Below are 21,201 nucleotides of genomic sequence, written 5' to 3' on the forward strand. Positions count from 1 at the left end.
TGCAGTAAACCTCAATGGAGTCACACAAACACCTTGAAGAAAGCATGCTTCATTTCCTATTTGGAAAATTATGCGAGAACGAGCACAAAGGAATAATTGAAAATGTGTGTCTTGATAAGTAAATATGTTCGAAGCGTTTCATGTTGCAGGGGTAAAAGAGAATTTTAACTATTGGTGGGTCTGACTGTACGTATCACCTGCTGGTAAACAGGTGATAATCAAGATATGGCAACAAATGACACACATCTCACTCTCTCAGTTAGGATAGACTCCAAGTTCAACCACTATAGAAAATGAATGGCTGTACAAGCTTTCACAAGCCCCATTAAATATGGCGTGTCAGATCTGGTTTGTTGGCTTCAGTTTCAAACCTGTGAATGCATTGACAAAACTGTGAATATGCAGATATCCAAACAAACCTGTTAAACACCGCAGGTGATTACTCGTAGATATTTCTTTCAAGTAGATGCCAAGTTTCTTTGACTGTTTAAGCAGCACTAATAATGAGTGAAATTCCTGACAGTGTACATATGTGCAAGGTTTTTGCCCTTGCAGCTTGTAACGTGAAATCCAACCAGTTTGTCCAAAGCCAGCCAGACTGGTTTTGTGGGGCTGGGAATCACAACAGGGTGATTGCATTGAAGTTGACGTGTCACGTGAAAGGCACAACGTGCTTTTTGGACCCTATTCTACATTTGTTTTAGTATGTGGTCTCATTATAAGTAGCGCTGATATTTGAAGTGGTATGCAGTTGTATAACAATTTTTAAAAGGGCTGTTATTCCCTTCAAACAAAGAGCGAACACGTAAAGATAATTTTACGAGTGTGATCTTGTAAATTATGTTTTCATTCACTCAAAAATAGCTCAGATTCTATTTGTAGTCGCCACGTGGTTGACCTCAGGGAAAGGAGCGCTAAAATTGACTGCGCTGCTAACTCGACAGACAACTTGAGCGAGAGAATGATGTCTAACTTGTCTTCAGTGACCTTTGTCACATGGAAACGTCACTGGGGCAACTTTCAGGAGCCGCTTACTGTAATCAGAGGCTGAGCGCGTGCTGCAGCTGCTGCTGCTCGTACAATCTTTGTATACCAGCTGCAGACAGCGACGCCAACAGAAACGTGCTGTGCAAGTGATAGCCACACTGCGTTTTAAACTGACGGCCCCTGCTCATTGAAATAGACACACAAACTCAGTGCACTTGTTCATTTTCATACACAAATTAGGTGCTGCGTGCACACGTACTGTACTGTGGCTACAGACGGGTCATTTCCTGTGCTTGGATAAGACAGACGTAGTCCATTTATTGGTCGGATGGGGGGTCTTGTGTGGCTTCCCAAAGCCTGAAGAATGTAGGACAATCATATCAAGTGAAGCCTCCACCCAGGAGACAGAAATACACCATGATCCATTCATTCATTATATTTAATACATTCATTTGAATCCCTCAAGGGAGAGTTTCATTTACACTGACTCAGCCTTCTTGCCAGTGATTTAAATAACCCTTATATGTTTTTAGTAGATCCAGTTGGCTTTTCCCGATGTGTACTATTTTTGCAGTTGCACAAAGTTGCATGTGCATCTCCCTCACAATTATAAGATCTTGCTTCAAATCTATGACCTAATTGGTAGAAAATAGATAGATAGATAGATAGATAGATAGATAGATAGATAGATAGATAGATAGATAGATAGATAGATAGATAGATAGATAGATAGATAGATAGATAGATAGATAGATAGATAGATAGATAGATAGATAGATAAATAGATAGATAGATAGATAGACAGACAGACAGACAGACAGACAGACAGACAGACAGACAGACAGACAGACAGACAATTTTCTACATTTTACAACATGATTCAACACAGGTCATTGTGTGCTATACATGGGGACAAAAATGTCTCACTATCAGGTCAAATTGCATTAGCTAAAATATGCTAACGTTTTGGTACAATGTTTATTCTTTTCCCATGACATTAATAGCTATAGTGTTTGGCACATAAACAGCCATCTTACTTTGTGGTTGGGTAATATAAATTATAAATATTTAACCTGTCAATCTTGGCAACATTCAAGCGTCTGTATGTGCTATATATGGTAAGGTGACAGGCTTTTACGTCCTGTCTCCCTCTGTTGGTCATCGTTTTTCGTGTTTCTTGGACGGGTTCATCATGTAAGTGAAATTTTGTTGCTCTGTACTTGTGAAATGATAATATAGATATTCCATTCCATGACAAACCTTCAGCACAAGACCTTGTAAGCTATAATGGCAACCTTTATCATGACAAAGAGACAAAACATCATACAATCATTCACACTGGAGTAGCCAGAGAAAATCCATGCAAGTATGGGGAGAACATGCAAATGCAAGAAGGTTGTAACATCATGTTTATAAAAAAAAAAGAAAAGAAAAAAAAAGCTTAAATGTTTTCTTAAAAGTTAGAGTCGATGTAATAATTCATGTGGGTCTGTCACATGACATCATATGACTAGTTGACATTGACATGTACTTTCAGTTATTCTACCACAGGACAATAATGGCATCTCCTGTTACAGGAGTCCTGTATGAAGTTTTTCCATCCAACAGCAAAAACTAAAAGACTTGTACTCATTTTCAAAAACTTTCCCACCAACTGTAATCACTGGTTATGTGATCACCCAATGTCCCATGTGATTTCAACAATGACCTTTTTTCATGTGGCCAATGGCCTTCGGGGTCCGGAATAAAAAAAAAAAAATGCGCCCACTTCCGTTTAACAATTGTGATTATGAGAAACATCCATCTGTTCTGATGGGAAATGTTCACCCAAACCCAAGTCACCAAGTGACGTGGGTGTGGGACATATTTGCATATGTGCCTGCCACGTTTATCCTCGAGAATCTGAATGGTCTGACACCATAGTGGGTATCCACACTTGTGTCCATTCATTCTAAATCAACACTCAACAGTATTGCTGGTGTCTTTTTTTTAAATCATTTGGCAATGAAAGATGAATGTTTCCGTGAAATTGTTTGAAAGCCTCCCCAGTGAGCCTTAATATACTGCAATGCAGCTCAGCTTAAGACAGTAATATGAGGTGAAGGCACAAATGCATCTCAGCAAATCGGTGTAGTTCCTGCATGGAAAACAAAGCTAACAAAGCTCAACAAAGATCCAGGCAGTCCGAGGAGCAGTTATGAGTTAAGATGCTGTAGGAAGATGACGAGAAAGCTCCAAGAAGTTGGCCTCCTGTTCAGAGAGAGAAGTTCCTGTTTATGCATCTTGCTCATAGAGGCTTGTTCTTTTCAAAGAGAACACAGACGAATGACAGGAAGACGTGCAAGTGCACTACTTCGCCTCGAACACAACTACTTAAAGGGACACTTTGAGCTACCTTCAACAGTAAGAAAATATTATTATTATTATTATTATTATTATTTTTAACATTATTTTTCATCAACAATTAATACCTTTTAAATCTAATTTTACCACTTGCACTCAACTGAAGATGACATCAGCTGTGCTGAGGAATCAGGTAACGACCAATCATGGCTCAGTTTGCTGACCAAACCCAGAAAACAGGTGAGCCATGACTGGCCGTTACCTACTTCCTCAGCACAGGTGATGTCATCATCAGGCGTCAACAAGTAGAAAAATTACTTTTTAAAGGTATTAATTGTACATGGAAAAATAATGAAGTTATCACATTCATTCTGGACAAAATCTTGTTTTTTTACTGCTGAAAATGGCTCAATGAGTCAAGTATCTCTTTAACATGTAAATTGTTCAACAAAAAGACATAATAAAATGAGCCCACTAATGTACAAGTAGTATGTGTGCTGTAATTCTTTATACTTTAGCAACAACCTTTTATTCAGACACGTAGCAACTATTTTAAATTGATTTTTTTTTTCAAGGTTATGTTTTTTAAAATGGTAAAATAATAATAATCATTGAGTTAATATATAGTTGTAGATGTCACATGGCTATACGGCAATCAAGTCACACACATACACCTAAAATCAGGTCTCATATTCATACAATGGAGGGAAACCCAGAGGAGACTGAAAGCTGTGTCCCGGTAGACCGCGAGACAAACCTTCTCCCCCGCCGCTAAACACAACAAACACCCTGCAAGGTCAACTTCAACGGGCGCCTTTTCTAGTTTGATTCCAATGGAGAGCACTATCACACCCAGCTGTGGTAACAGTGTAAAAAAAGTCCATAAACAACCCACCCTTTCTTTGGACTCCAGGTATCTGGGTGGGGGCCACTAAACATCCCTTTCTTGTGTCAGGGGCCTTCAAAGGTTTCCGTGGGGATGTGGTGGGGGTTTCTCCGAAAGGCATTTGACCAAGCTTTTTATTTTCAAATTCGTCCCTGCTTTGATTGTCTAGCAGGCATTTGCTTTGGTGAGTCATCTGGAGAACAATGGGTTTATATATTTGTTAAAAAAAAAAAAAAAAAAAAATATATATATATATATATATATATATATATATATATATATATATATAAAGTAGAATGTTTTGTCTGCTTTACATTGAATGTAATCAGCGCTGCCTTTTGGTAGGTAGCTACATGGTTTATTGTGTTTTGTACATTTCATTAGCCAAACTTAATTGTGTCAGTTTATTTGTATGCAGCTATGGAAAAAAAATAAAATAAATCAACAGCTCAAGACTCAAATTATTGGCAGGTATTTTTTTTCTTTGTGCTATTAAAAAGACAGGTTTATGCTTCACTTGTATTATGTCAGTTTTGTGTCTGATGGCGCCAAACAGCAAATAAAGTCAACCAGACATCTGAAAACATCTCACATGTTCGATGAGCTGTATATACTTCATTTCTCACTCTAAGTATTGTGAGGATTCTAATTAGACACCTGCATTGGGAATGCTGAGTTGAAATAAAAGGCACCCAAACACTGAGAGTCCACCTGCAGGAACGTGAGAAATAGTTAAGGCATTGTTGCCCATATGCTTATATAGAGGAAGACTTGTGGCACTGTCTCTAGGTAGGGTGTCAAAAATTTTGTCTGAGTGACATTGGTCACTATAATGTATATTTAAAACTGTTGCATTGGATCGTAATAACTAGTGTTGTTCCGATACGTTTTTTGGCCCCCAATACCGATTCCGATACCCAGCTTTACAGTATCAGCCGATACCGATACCATACCGAAACCTACGTTTTTTTTTTCCTCAACATGAAAAAGCTGTCCTTCCATTGGTTCAGAGCATTCAAGGGCCAATAGGATATCTTAGATTGGCATGCAGTGAACGTCACATATCAGTGAATGTCGTGCATGAGCAAGACACAAGATGCTGCATCCAAAATCCTATATTAGTGTTGGAATTAATGGTATCGGCATGTTACTTGTGAGTACTCACCGATACACTGTTTTAATGTGGTATCGGGGCCTCTGCCGATACCAGTATCGGTATCGGAACAACACTAGTAATAACAGTATAAAAAAAAAAAAAATCACAGACACAAAGTTATTCTCACATTAAACATCAATATATTGCTATGACATGAATCAATGTCAGTTTCCATCCATCGTCATTTGGACAATCAATTTGTTTTCGTACATTCCCTTACAAGCAAGGGAGAGCTTCCTGGTTGCACGGCTGCAGTACATAAGAGCCACCCAGGAAAGCATGCTGGGAGGGGAGGGGAGAGACTTTGATGAGTCCCTGCTGTCCAGGAATGTCGACTGCCCTATGAACAAATAAGCAGCCATAATATGTAGTCCATATAGAAAGAGTGCGCCATACATGACTGTGGATATTCTATGATCCTGAAAAACATCACAGTTTGCAAGAGGTGCAGATGATAAAAGGCATCATGATAATGACAGCAATTGATTTGTAAAAAAAAATAATGCATGTTATCGTAATGTCAGACTCAGTAATACAGTGCTGGAAAAAAAAAAAAGTCTTACAAGGCATAAAAGCAGAGCAAAAAAATATATCGAAATCATCATTGAATAAATGTTGATTGTAACAAAGGAAGCTAGTATACAGACATTTGGATGAAACATTGTATTGAGTATGTTCATATTAACTCATTCACTGCCTTTGACGGAAAAAGACGTCAAATGATGCAATGCATTTTTGCTGGGCTGGCAGTGAATGTGTTAATAACATTGAGATAGACATCAATGAAGTTCCACATAATATACCATGATGCATGAAGGCTGATAAAATGCAGTCAAATGCAACCATGAAACATGAGATGAAGGCAGTGTTGTGTTGCATTAAAACCCTAAACACTAAAATTGACACAAAATGTTTTGATGCACATATTTACATTCCATAAATATGTGCGGCAATGTCAAACAGGAGCACCTTCACCCATGACCTGCTCATCTAGTTTAGTGTGTAGCGTTCACAAGCTGCTTCAATCACTCCGCTTGGGCCCCTCAAGGTGGGTGTCTGCTCATGGGAGGAAAAGACTACTTCAAGAGGGGGGTCCACCTTGGACAGTAACGTTGTTACATTGACAACCGTGAGGGCTGAGCCTTTCATCATCTCAAATGAAGATGAATAGTAGCCATCATTTATGGTTAGAGTGAGTTCCACTCTTCAAGTACAATCATTCTATGAAGGAAGCTTCTAAAGAACAGGTTTCTACACGCTCAAGCTTCTGTCGCTTCATCCCTAGTCCCCTTTTTATAATCTGCCTTACTGTGTTTTTGTCTACATACCGTCTCAAAAGCTGTCTTTGCCAAATGTTGCATAGTCAGATTGACCCCTCAAGGCACAGTTTATGGGTATGGTTGAGAGAAGGATGACCTCTTAAATGAAGGCTGCTTCAGTATTGCCAAATTTGTGTTAAGACACCAAGGAACAATAAAATAATAATTACATAAGGAAGTGGGTGCATCTTCCTTTTAACACCGCTTGAGCAGGCCATTATGGAGGACCAAAAATGACAAGATTAAAAATAAATAAATAAATACAAAAATAAATATAAATGGAAATAAAAACAACAAAATTGAGTTACAATTCATGACGCATTTCATGCTGACAGCATCTGGAACATGAAATAAAGACGAGAGAGCAGAGCCTTTTTACTTATTGATTGATATTTAAATCTATTTCTGTATTAATTTTTGTATTTATTTCCACATTGTATTTTATATTTATTTTTGGAGTCTTATTGTGTGTTTTTTTAAATTCTTTTTATTTTTACTTTTATTAAAGTATTTATGTATATATAATTTTATTTCCATTTGGTTGTATTTTTTTGTATTTAATTTTCAAATACTATTTTAGGTTTTTATTTTCACTTTTATTCATTTATTTGTTTGGCATTTTTGGTCCTCCATATAGGGCTATGAGTGGTGGAGAAATGATTGCAATGAATGTGGCAGTAGATGTAAACAACAAGCTTTGTAAACAAGGAAAGAAGACATTTTAGAGTCTAAAATGTCTTCTTTCGCTTCAGTGGTCTAAAATTTAGACCACTGAAGCGATTCCTTCTTTTCAATTACACCACAATACAAGTGCAATTTGAGTCCCTCTCAGCAATAAACCTGTGGAAGTCCGCTCAACAGAATTCAAGGCACTGTACTAGAATATCTATTTAGGATTTTAAAAATATACACATGAATGACTGGCATGTGTGAATTTATATGAGCATTCTGATTAAGTGCTAACTAATGTTGATTAACTTTACTTTGTTGTGTGGGATGCTTGTTAAAGACAGTATAAAAACAAAGATTCTCAGTATAAAACTTGATGTAATGTTTGTCAGTGCGCTGTACGTCACTGCGGCGCAAAAATGGTGGCGTTAGCTATTAAATCGACTGTGGCCAGCACACGGTGCTGTTGGGTCTACACCAGCAGCTCAATTGTTTGCTGCTGATTGATAGGACTTCTTAATCATAAAATAAATAAAGTGTCAATTTAAAATAAATATAATTTATGAGACCTGTAACCAACTAGTTATTTGTTTGTAAAACCAGTAGCCAAAATGTAAATGACAAACAAAACTACCCTAAAAATAAAACTTTCCTCTCATCTTTCCAGTACCGTTTGTAAATGTTAAAAAAAAAAAAAAAAAAAAAATCTAATGTTTGTCTGTGAATGAGACACTGATGATACTTTAAAAACTTGTCTCGGTACACCAACTGTAACAGGATGCAAAGTAGTGCACTTGGTGGCATCAGTGGGTGTGCTGGTCGTCTTGGTCCGATGGCGACTCCTTCAGGAAGGGGCTGAAGGAGGAGCGCACGGTGCGACCTTGCAGGGGCTGCTGCACCCGGAAGTTATTTACCATGCTCTTCTGGACTTCCTCCTCGGCCGACGTGAACAGAAGGCTCCGGAAGACGGCCAGCTTGGCGGTGACAAAAAAGAAGAACGTTCACATGAGCAGGCTTGATTACTTATAAATAGGAATGTTTGATACCACTTTTTTTCCTGACCAATACAGTACGAGTAATCAACTCTTGAGTAGACACTGATACCAATTGTGAACCTCATTATGACCTTTGATGCCTTTCCAATGCTGGGTAATTAGTAAATATCGCAGTCTAAGATGTGCAATGTCAGCACTCAGAACTGCTCTTCAGCATCGTTATCAATTGGGTGATGGGCCGTACAACAGAAGACAAAACAAGATGTACGCGATGGAGCTTCTTCTCAGCACTGCAAGACCTTGATTTTGATGATGACCTAGTTCTCATCTCACACACTCACCAACACATGCAAGAGAAAAGGACTGCTTTGCACAGCAAGCTAGCCCAGTACAGGGGTCTGCAACCTGCGGCTCTGGAGCCATGTGTGGCGCTCTATTCCCTCTCCTGTGATTTTTTTGTATTATTATTATTATTTTTTTAAAGATAAAACATTCTTGAAATTAATTTGAGATAAAATAAAAATAAATAAATAAATAATAATTGTCAGAGCCCAAAATTTTAAGTTGCCAGAAAAAGGGAGACGAAAAGTAGATGAAAAGGTTTTAAAATGTACCTAAAAATGTCCAAAAAGTGATCATAAAATATCCCAAAATGAAAGAAGAAAATCAGAAAATTTGAATCAAATGTCCAAGAAATTGCCCGATATGTCAGAAATTGAATAAAAAAGGCGCAAAAGAAAATGTTAAAAAAGTAACAATAACGTGTCCAAAAACAAAAGCAGAAAATGACCATAAGATCTCTTTGCAATTGCCCCAAAAGTCAGAAAATTGATTTTAAAAAAAAAGGCAGAAAAAAAGTCCCCAAAAAATAGCCACAAAAGTTTCCAAAAAAAGGAAGAAAATTACCATATGTCTATAAAATTGCTAAATGTCAGAAATTTGTCAGAAAACCAGAAAAGTCTAAAAATGTCTGAAAATGAACTATGAAAAAACACATAAAAAATAAAAATAAAAATCCAAAAACATAAGATGATTGGTAGAAGAAAATGAATCTCAAAGTATTGGATGCTGCATATTTTTCTGTGATAGTGCAGCTCTAATTAGCTCTTGGTACATATGCTACATCTTGGTACATCGCAGTACATTTGACTAATACTAACACACCGTTTTGTTCATTACAATGTTCAAATGTGTTGCAGCTCCTGGCAGGTTTTTGTTATTTATTTGGCCTAAAGTGGCTCTTCTGACAGAAAAGTTTGCTGATAATAGATCCCAACAATAGATGGATTTACCTATACTGGAAGTATGTTAAGGAACTCCATGTCCAAGAGAGTTCATTAAGCCAGTGCTGGAAAATAATGATGGCCACACAAAATATCGAACATTTAAAAGCAGTTTCACGGTAGAGGTGCACTCACTTTTGTTGTTGATATTCATGGCTGTATTTGGAGTTATTTTGAGATAACAATAAATTTACACTGTTATAAAAGCTGTTGTCCCCTGAAAAAGATATAATTAGATGTCTAAAGAAATGTGAGGGGATACTCACTTTTGTGAGATACTTTTATATGAGTTGTGTTCCGTAAACGTGACGAGAAATGGAACAAAAGCCAACTAGGAAGTGACCAGAAGCTGCCGCTGTTACCGGACACAAGCAGAGGAGCAACTTGTTGTGTTCAGCGTGTGTATCATGTTTCTCCCAAGTCAGATGGGTTTGCAACTAAATGGAGTCACATCCTAAGTTAACAGTTCACCGAGCTTCTTCTATTTCTTCTGCTACTGCCAGTCCTTCTGCTCTTTCATCTTCAGTAAGTTTTCTGGAGGCCCGTTGCCCTGTAGGGCCATGCTGCCTCTCAAAGGTCAGTCTTGGTACTACAACAGACAGCTGGTTTGGGGAGGAGTGGAGATACTGTATTATGTGTGGTGGGTGTGTTGGTAATCTCGAATACACAGCATGTCAGTATATGTGTACGCCGTGTTACCTTAGCATGCTTAAAAACACTGATGTCCTCTACATTATTACACGTAAATGTGTTAGTAAATCTGTGTTAGTGTTTTCCTTTGCAGCTCAAAAGGAAAATTTCTTCAGAGTGATAGGCGTGAGAAAATGTTGCAAACAGATATACCTGATCATGGCTAACTTCTATAGGCTGCTTCATGACCATCCAGGTGACAGACTCTGTCAGAGGTGGCGTTGTCAGAGAGCCGTGGTAAGTCCAGTAATCCTCAGTGTTGTTCGGCAACAGGCAGCCAGGATCAAATTTCGTAAACTCCACCACACTTCCCTGCAGGCATTACACACAGCACACAAACAGTTGAATCTTTAATAGAGGCTATTTTAAAATACAAATATTATAAGTATGCTACAAAATGTGATTTGTCGAGACTTTTATAATAATAATAAATGTACAGCACCAATCAGTCACTTTTAACTCATTCACTCTCAGCCATTTTGACTGGAGCAACTCCCTTCGCTCCCGGATGTTTTACTGGATTTTGCAAGCCCTACAGAATATTGTGTTTTATTGCTATAAAAACATGGAACTTACAAAAAAAAAGAAAAGAAAAAAAAAAAGTCTCCTTTTTCATCAGGAAAAAATATATTTGTATCCGTTTCCATTTTGCAGCTGTTAGCATTAGAATATAGCTAAGTTTCATCATTATTCACAAACTTGTTCAAAGCACTGGGGAAAAGAGCTTGTTGTAACATGGCCCTGGTTGATCTCTTATACTCTGCTGCCAACTGCTGGCTGTTTTTTGTAATAACTCCCACTGCTTTAAACGACCTCTTCAGGTCAAAGGCTGCATCAAAGCCTTCTGTATGCTCTTGCATGATAAAAACAACATAAAAAAAACGTATAAACATGTTTTTGGGTTAATAATGAGGTATTAATTTTGCAAAGAATGCAAAAAAAACAACAACAACAAAAAACTTACCTTGTGTCTGATTGCAGGGAGAGCATCAACCAGTTTCTGCAGACCGTCATGTCTCTTCCCCACCTAAATAAGTGTCGAGTTGCTTGGATTAGGAATGTGCATGATACATCATTGGATCATTCTTAGTAGTTCCAATTTGGTAGTTCATGTCGAAAATGCTTTTGCCAAATGCTGTGTAATGCTAGGTAGTATATTGATGCAGCAAGCCACAACGCTTATTTCAGACTGATCCACCTTTTAACTCAAACAGAAAGTAATCATGATTTCAGTTTTTATTTCTAAAAGTAAAATATAGTAAAGTTGTACAAAAATAAGAACATCATCAATAAATGAATACAACATTTGATTTTTTGTCCTGACGATCTCTCAAGGACAAATCCTCACATCAATATTAAATACTCCCTGTAAGGCAGAAGGCAGTAAGGTGGTACATGTAGACAAATGACGACACACATTGGTATTCACAAGTCAGGGCAACATAATTTTGGAATGTTCGAGGAGCCTGAGAAAACCATCGCAAACACATACAAACACAACAGTGGAAGGCTGGAACCTCCTAACTGTGAGGCGGATGTGTTAACCACTCACTCACCATGCCGCCACATAGTGTACAGTGTGTGCAAACCAGAAGCTAAAAGTGTTTAGTGAATGTTCTTTAACTGTGTGTGTGTGTGTGTGTTACCTTGAGAAAAACTCCGATAACACCCAGGCCATTGTCCTCCATCACTGCCTCCTCAAACAGACTGTACTTATCTGAGTTCCAGTGGACCAAGTGAAGCTGAGTACACAAACAGTACACATGTCAACCATTATCTTAAATGCAGGTACATGAGGCAATAAACTATGAACTCAAACTCCTCTTTGACTCTGCCTTGGGCTTTCTCTCTGACCTGAATATTGTATAGTACTTTCTTTGAGTAATTGTAGCCCCTGAAGAAAGGTGTGGCACATGTTGGTCCACGTTTGTTGTGATTTATGATTATGATCAAGTAGGTTATATTAGGTCAGTATTTCTCAACCCCAGTTCTCGAGTGCCCCTATCCAGCCTGTTTTATGTCTCCTTCAGCCAACACACCTGAGGATCGTTATCAGGCTTCATGCAGAGGTTGCTGATTAGCTGATCGTTTGAAACACCTGTGTTGGCTGCTGGAGACAGAAAACAGGCTGGAGTGGGTCGTTTGTATGTTAGTTACCAGGATTGTGCCAAAATTACTAAAATGAATTCCAAAAACACGTTTTGACTAACTGGTTGTTTTGGGTCTCTAGCAAATATATGCAATGTGACATCGAATATAGCCAAGCGCCACTGTACCTAAAAATTTTCACTCTCTTATTTGACTAATTGAGGTAACCAAAATATTATTTTAATAAAAAAATAAATAAATAAATAAAATATAATAATAATAATAATAATAATAATAATAATAATAATAATAATAATAATACACTTTATGGCTATCATGGGTTGAAAGCAGACATCAACATTGTTCAACGCATGTCCTAATTTTACAGTTTCTTAACATGTCACCAATACTTATTTTAAAAGATATCTGATTCAAAATCTTTCTAGGAGCTGTGTTCAAAGGTTGTATGAGTAGTACATGTTTTATTGTTTTGTTATTCTGGTTATAAATGTCAACTGTTTTCCCACACTGATAATAAATGATAAGTTACATTGATGGGACTACTGTACATACAGGGGGGGGAAAGCTACTTACAACTGCTCAGTGTCAGATGTGACTAACTGCAATTTGAGCCTCCACAAGCAAACACGAATGCAAAGGTAGCTGAGTAATGGCAACTCTGACGTGAACACATTCCCAGCATTGGCAATTAGGGCTTGGCAAAACATATATTGTAGAGGAAGTAGGTGGAAGACGCGCCCATGTCTGTAGAAAATTACGGCAGCAGATATGCACTTGATGCAACAGTTACGCAACTATCAGCAAAGATTAATTTAAACAAAATATTTAAATTTAATTTAGACAAAAGACAAAATTAGGTTAAAACCACATTTCTTGTTGCTCAAAGTTATCATAGCATAGCATAGCATAGCACAGCACAGCACAGCATAGCATAGCATCTCCGAAAAAGCATGCTAATCAGAGATGTTAACTGTGAGTTGCATATAAGTGATTGATGCTGGAAAAGTAATGTTCACAGCACGTGGTGGACAAAAAGCTGCCTGCTGATACACAGATGGCAGCACTTAGACTGGAGCAGAACAAAAATATTCAGGTCATTGAAACCAGCCACTCCATTGTTATTGTGGAAACAGTTGTACTTCGATGTAATAATGACTGCGAATTAACGCTCAACAGCCAACATACAATCGCGCTAAATGATTGTCTATTACAGCAATGATGTCTTGTATCCATTAATTTCTATACAGCTTGTTTTGTTTAGGATAGCGGGTGAGCTCAAGTCCATCCCATCTGACTTTGGGTGAGAGGCGGAGTACACCTTGGACTATTTATTTCATTTGATGTATGTTATTGATATAACAACCTAATTCTCTCTTCATATGCCTCTGTGATGAAAATATCTGGGAACAAATACAGAATAAATGTTTTTGTTGTTTATGAATGTTACTGAAATAAAGATGACTTGACTTGAGTTAAACTTGCTGAACTTATCAACAAACTTTATTGAACACATTTTGTGCCTCTCGTGCCATTGTGTGCATTTTTCCCCTTAGAAGATAAGTAATTCAATACAACCATCAAGTGGAAGTAAGGTGAGCATTATATACTTGAAAATTAATTTTCTCATCCGATCACATAACATCCAAGAAATGGACAAATAAAGCACTGTACAGATTGTAGCATACCTCTGCAGGAAATAATCTCCTGTCCACGGTGTGCTCTGACCCCCAGGCATTGCTCTCGCCCCAGTGGAAGTGGAACTGGCACAGCCTATATCTGTCGTGCAAAGGGCCCCCTTTCATAGCTGTGGCAGCAAATGAGAGGACATGATGTTGCTATGTTGTATGCAGGTTGTTCATAAAGTAACATAGGAAAACATATCCTGATTATTTTGTTGAGAGGCTCTATGAAGTACGTGTAAGTGTAATTGCAGCTATTAACCAATTGCAATACACCCAGTGAGTACTTTGCTCAAGGGCACATCAACATCAACAGTATCAGGCTTCTGCAAAGCATGCTGATGAGCTAATCATTGGATTCAGCTGCACTGGAGGAGGGACACATGGAAAACAGGCTGGATAGGGGCTCTCGAGGACCGGACATGGGCACCTCTGATGTGGACTGTTTTTGCTTGGACACAAAACTACAATCCCTAAAAGGTTAAAGACCATATAGACATAAATTTATTTTATGAGCAATTGCACAATCAAATTAGATTGCATTTAAGAGTTGCACCAAACATGCTGCTTTTACAAAACTAAAAATGTTTGTTTAGTTTTGATTATGTAATTATGGAGGGACATATGGTGTCAATGTTTAAAAGTGCTTTATAAATAAAGTTGAGTTTTAAATGACCACATCTATAATCTGTTAAATAGAGTAATAAAATATCTACATTTCAACTTAATAATAATAATAATAATAATAATAATAATAATAATAATAATAATAACATTAATTGTAACACACTTTACATTTATAAGGAAGCACACAGTAAATTTAAAAAAACACTCAATTAAAAATCAGAATAAAATCAAATCAAGAATAAAAATAAAAAATGTTGTGGTGCTCTCAGTTACATTTTAAGCTCATTATACAGACTCCAAACATGTGACCTATACCAGAGCATTTTTTTAAACAAATTATTAGCATAAGCAGTCTGTTACAAGTTACAACTTACATGACTTGATTTGTTCATAGTCCGTTTTATTGTGTAACCTATTTGTACACTCTAGAGAATGACTAACAGTCACATGACAGTCACCAGAGCCACATGGCGGTTTTATCCGCGGCTCTTCAGTGTAACGTTACGTTCATAACTAACTTTACCACGGGGCACTCTTTAGGAAAGGCTGGCAAAAGAGAGCATCATTTGCACGTGGCTAAAACCTCACATTTGTTTTTAATTCAAAGGAAACTTTCCTCCCAGGAACAAAGTGCCAACTATAAAGTTGAGTGATTGCTGAGCCATTTTATTTTCAGAACACAAACACATGGATATTTAACAGAAGATCACTTACTGGACTTGTCCGTAGTGTCATCATATTCAACCAGGAAGGAGTAACCATTGTTCCAGATTTGCTGGCAAGTCGTTGGGTCATAGTCAGTGATCAAAGGTTTCAGCTTGGAATCAAAGACGCTCTTGCGGACGACAATATCAATCGGGGACTGGCGGTCGCCTCCGGGAATGGCGAGGGGTCCCTGCCACATGGGGTGCACTGGATAAGGGAAGGGTGGTTGAAAGAAAGAAGAGAAAGGCAAACACAAATCAAAATATACACAACTGACTCAGAAACACATAACAAAGAACAAACCTACTTTCCATGTTGTTTTCAGCTGCCTCCTTTGCTAAACAGTAGTCCATTTTTAAATAAAATTTTAACTGTCACTGTGAGAAGTGACTCCGTAATAGACACTTATAGACAGACTGGTTTCTCTGGCTGCCCTGAAAGAAGTGAATGCAAAAGCAGCAGCTGAGTAATTCTACTTCCTTCTAGCTGTATATTTCTTCCTTAAAGGTAATGACTAAATAAGAGCGAAGTGGGCTGGCTGTACACAAAGTGACCTGCGGAATGTCCTGGCACGCCCCCAGCTTCCCTCCACAGGGAGGGAATCAGACCGGGACCCCTGGCTGGGTCAAAAAGCCTTCTCAGGCCAAAGTCTGTACAAGGACCTGACTAATTACAGGAAAAAACTCTGCAGTTTCTCTCCCGGGCTTCTTCTGATTGTATCTTCTGCTGAACGTCATAGAAAACAAATATGTGTTTGAAAGGACAGCCTATCAGGACAGAGTCTCTCGCTGCCCTAAACATGAGAAAAAACATCGACAGAGAAAACAAACATTGTAGTGTAGCTGTCAAGGACTGAGAAACAACCGCTGATTGTCTTCATCTGCAATCATGCAGACAAGGCTTAAGGTTTCCGCTGCGAGCATCGAGCAAAGCTGAACAGGTCTGACTGGGAGATGACCTTCATCTCCTTAAGCCTTTAGCGACTCCTCCTGGGAGCACTTGGCTGCCTAATTCTGTTATTGCAACGGTGCGAATGACGTGCTTTCAAAGATTTTCACGCTCAGTCAGCCGCTGTGCGTCTGCTCGGAGTCTGTTCTTGTCGACATCACGACTCTTCCTCACCACAAAGCCAAAAACAACTGAACAAGAATGCTAAAACTAGGGCTGCACGATATTGGAAAAACATGCGATATGTGATATACTTGCTGAACATAGCGATATCGATATTATTGCGATATTTAACATGTACCTAAAGAAATTTCATTTTTATTAACTAATGAAAGAAAAACATTTTTCATGTGGAAAAATAAGCAACCTTAATGTAATTAATTGTAATTATGTCTTGATAATTTTCAACTGTTGAATGACGATGCACATTTTAGTTAGCATGTCAAATTCATATAAAAAGCATAAAATTCCATATAAAACTTATTGCATGCCTTTGCGATATGCATATTGCAAGGGCCAATATCGCGATATCGATATTTTTTCGATATATTGTACAGCCTTAGCTAAAACCAAAATCCAGAATACGGCAGCAAACATCTTATGAGGTGCAAAATAACTGAAATCTCTAAAAATTGAAGGTGTAGTCATAAAGTTTGGTCAGAGAGCTAATTTTAAAATGACAAACATATAGTAGCTCAAAGTTTAAATTGTAACAGCGAGAAGGACAAAGGCATAAACTTTGAACTCAGTTAGCAGGTGCGGCTAAGTCTGTTGATCATTCTTTTGAACACTCCGCTTTGTTGTCCCCCACAAAATAAACACACCCACACAGAAAAGTCATCTAAAATAAGAGCCATATTTGATTCGACCATGCTGTTAATTTTGTCCTTGTGTTTTCATTCACACCGACTACTGGACTATTGGGCAGGGTGTGATATAAATGTAGCAAGTCATAGCATCATAACAAAGTCCAACTACACCATTCTAAAGTGGAATTTTTTTTGCAAGCTACAAAAATTAATAGTACAATAATGTGGACAAACTAAGCAGTTATGAATATGGATGGATGGATGGATGGATGGATGGATTTGATTTCTGAGCCTGCAAAGTGTGAACGCAAACTATACATAGATACATACACACATACATATATATATATATATATATATATATATTAGGGGTGTAAAAAAAATCGATTCGGCGATATATCGCGATACTACATCGCGCGATTCTCGAATCGATTCAATAATCGGCAGAATCGATTTTTTTTTTTTTTTTTTTTAGGATTCACACCTTGAGCATGGAAGAATGTTATATGAACGGAACATTAAGCCTTAATATTTTATTTTAATGCTGTTCAAACATGAAACAGATTACAACCTCTATAAGACTGAAATTTCAGATAAATAAATAATACATTTTCATATAAATCTTACACTCTACAAGCTTACTGATTAGTATTTTCTAAATTTGAATGGAAAAAAATCGCAACAATCGACTTATAAATTCGTATCGGGATTAATTGGTATCGAATCGAATCGTGACCTGTGAATCGTGATACGAATCGAATCGTCAGGTACTAGGCAATTCACACCCCTAACATATATATATATACATGTGTGTGTGTGTGTATATATATATATATATATATATATATATATATATATATATATATATATATATATATATATATATATATATATATATATATATATATATATATATATATGCACACACACACACACACACACACACAGTCTTGCTTTTTTTTTCTTTGAGCTACAAAAAAAATAAAAATAAAATAAAAATTCCATGAATTTTGTTTTTTCAAATCCAGCTTTCAAGTTTAGTTCAAGAAATTTCCTTAAAAATGAATAAATAAATACAAATATGGAACATTTGCTGCACCGAATAGCGATAGCGGCCTCTGCTGCCTTGAGTGATAATTACAGGAAGCAGGGTGAATTGTCCAGCACGAGTGACTGATTGAGAATCTGAGGTAGAGCAAAAAAGACACTCAATGTCTCAAACATGCAGTTGACCAGGAGAACCAATTTCATTCAGCACAGTATTTTAAATGCAACACAGCACCACACACTAATGTAATATGTATTGTCTCATAGGGGAGTGGTTAGCACATCTGCTTCACAGGTCTAAAGGTCCAGCTTCCGCAGGTATTACAGGTGCTACAGTGCACAGTTCCCGCCACATCCCAAAAATATGTTAGGTTATGCGAGTGCGAATGAGTTGTTTGTCCATAGTACAGTAGTCTCTCATTAATCGAGGAGGTTACATTCCAGGAAACTCCGTGACAGATGAAAATCTGCAAAGTAGTGACCATATATTTATTTTACTATTTATATACGGAGGAAGTCAAGTCTAAAGACTTATTGATAATATGTTTTATGCACCTCCACTAGTATAACACAGTATTCTGATTAATATTGCATGTGTGGAATAGGATTGAAGCAGAAAAATCCATCTGTTTTTATCCATTTCATCCATGTCATACATTTTGCCATGTACTGCCACTTGGTGTTACACTGTCACCTGAAAAAATGACATTACAGTGCCCAATGGCTCAGCTTACAAACTTCACATGACCAAACCCGGAAAACAGGTGAGCCATGATGGTTGTTACCTGAGCCTTTATAGGCACTGTGATGTAATTTTCAGTTGACTTGACAGCAAGTAGCAGGACAAGGCAAAATGGCTGCCACCTGAGAGGGATAAACAAGTAGCTTTTTCAGCTTAATTCATATTCCCAAAACACCGTACTAATCAGAAAACCATATATATATATATATATATATATATATATATATATATATATATATGTATGTATGTATGTATGTATGTATGTATGATGTTCGTAATCATTCAAGGGAGGTGAACTCGCATGATTCGTCTCTGAGTCAGACACCTGGAATGAAAATATCCAAACTGGTTCTCCTTGGCACAAGAGAACAAGTAAGGCCGGTTAATGGGGTGTGGCGAAGATTGTAGCTACTTCTCACAGAGGATTTTGCATTATTTGAGTAAGGGTTTAAAACCAGGAACCAGGAACATGCTTAGTGTGTTGCTGGAGTGTTTTGGAGTACTGCATGTGAAATTGAATGGAATGCAAAATATTGTGCTGTGTGTCATTGGTTGTGAAACTTCAGTCAGGTTCTATCATGAGACACGTGATAGTGATGCTCCTTGAGAACCAAACCTACTAGAATCCTCGTAGACAGATAAGGAGATTAAATCTGCGAGCCAAAATGCCACAAACACTATAGTAACCTGGATGCATCGTCGTGTTTTAATGAGCAGATACTCACTTTGCGACAACACGTATCTGCTGGAACATGCTGTTAGATTGCATCCGCGGACGGGGGTGAGCCGCTGACTCCTCCTGGTGTGCCTGAAGAGCTGTCGATGAAGCTGAGAAGCCAGAGGTCGAATTACTGATGACAAAGTCACCATCTTGATGCAGTCCCGCGTTTCGTCTGTCTAAAAGCAGTCGGCGAACAAAAGCTTCCCACAAACCGTGGCGCTTCCCCTCGGCCGTAAAGCTAACCAATGTGTTGTTGAACTAGCCCAAAGTTAGCTGTCAGTTCCAAGAACTGCACTGACAGGCTGTTTCTGCTTCTGCTTGCGTCAGTGAGGCGGGGAGAGGGCAGCTTTACCGTCACACGCTGACAAAAAAAAAAGAACAAAAAAAAACAACAACAGCTGACTGTATGACGCTACAGCGTCAATTTGTTCAAAAAGCGAACAGTTAAGTGTTATCGATAAAACAGGGCCACCACCACTAGTCCCCCTCGTTCGGGATTGTTGTCTGTTGACTGAAAGAGGAGGGTCTGCAATGTCAGCCAATCAGCATCAACCTCAGAGGGGTTGGCCAGTGGGGTTGGCACTGTAAACATTGGTGATGACGGCATACGGACTGTACGCCATGTCCCTAAAATCGTTTTATTGGCTGCATCTACTTTATATAGCAACGTTTGCATTTGATTGACTATTTTAAATTAATTAATCAAACTACATACCCATATAACTAAATGTTAAAAATGATGAAAAAAACGTGCAATGTACATCATAGTATACAGTACGTGTATTTCATTTTTTATTCTCTATGCGTGCATAAAATATCCAGACTTAAACAATAAAATGTTACATATTGATGTGTTTTCTATTTACTGTGACATTAACATTATCAGCGTTGTCACATAAATATTCATAACATAAAATAGGTAGGCTATCTCTCACCTTCCAAAAGGTTGGTGACAGCTGCCGTACGGTATATGAACTTTATTTGTGACTTTATTGTAACATTAAGGAAAGAACTTTGTGGGCCCACTGTGAGAAGTGCTACAGTCACTATTTGTTGTAGTCCGTGACACATTAAAAATGCATTGGTCATCGTGATTGTTATTGTCATTCTGTATAAACAAACTTTAATCACTGGAAACATTTACGGGAATAGCATAAATGCACACAAAACAGATTTAGCTGATGCGAATCGGTTAAGTGTGTCAAGAATGGCACGTCTTGCAATGATTATCTCTGCAGATTGAACAAATTGTCTCTTAGCATCCACACTGTCATAACCGACAATGTCCTGTTAAACATTATATGGATTCTTTTGAACCTTCCACAAAAAAAGGAGAGACAAAATGTTTGCTTTTCAATTTGTCTTGTCCAAGTTTATTGGTCCAAAAAAGCTTTCAAGGCTTTCAACATATGCAATTACAATGAAGTGTGAACTTTTTTTTTTTCTTTTTTAATAATTTATAGGTCACTGGGGCAGACAGCTCATC

The 21,201-nt window shown here is 37.7% G+C and overlaps 1 protein-coding gene across 2 annotated transcripts; it reads right to left on the minus strand.

Moving 5' to 3' along the window:
• Positions 1-5,489: 5,489 nt before the first annotated feature.
• On the minus strand, positions 5,490-20,214 carry ca5a (carbonic anhydrase Va). 2 transcript variants are annotated; one of them, XM_077516495.1, is made up of 7 exons: positions 19,720-20,214; positions 15,458-15,655; positions 14,123-14,241; positions 11,975-12,070; positions 11,293-11,355; positions 10,482-10,640; positions 5,490-8,334 (listed from the first exon to the last, which is right to left on the minus strand). In XM_077516495.1, exons 1-7 carry the CDS (start codon positions 19,862-19,864, stop codon positions 8,164-8,166), a joined length of 951 nt encoding a protein of 316 aa, XP_077372621.1. In that variant the 5' UTR covers positions 19,865-20,214; the 3' UTR covers positions 5,490-8,163. The 2 variants fall into 2 exon arrangements, with proteins under 2 accessions (XP_077372621.1, XP_077372622.1); XM_077516496.1 differs by lacking the exon at positions 19,720-20,214 and adding an exon at positions 15,756-16,664.
• Positions 20,215-21,201: the final 987 nt, after the last annotated feature.

Source organism: Festucalex cinctus, chromosome 3 (genome assembly GCF_051991245.1).
Source record: "Festucalex cinctus isolate MCC-2025b chromosome 3, RoL_Fcin_1.0, whole genome shotgun sequence".
Classification (NCBI taxonomy): Eukaryota; Metazoa; Chordata; class Actinopteri; order Syngnathiformes; family Syngnathidae; genus Festucalex; species Festucalex cinctus.

Excerpts from the sequence above, each read along its gene's own strand:
- ca5a (XM_077516495.1), bottom strand. The coding sequence starts at position 19,864 with ATGGTGACTTTGTCATCAGTAATTCGACCTCTGGCTTCTCAGCTTCAT. Across the intron at positions 14,242-15,457 it reads TGACACTACGGACAAGTCCA|CTATGAAAGGGGGCCCTTTG; the intron begins GTAAGTGATCTT and ends TTGCTGCCACAG. Across the intron at positions 8,335-10,481 it reads TAGAAGTTAGCCATGATCAG|CTGGCCGTCTTCCGGAGCCT; the intron begins GTATATCTGTTT and ends GTCACCGCCAAG.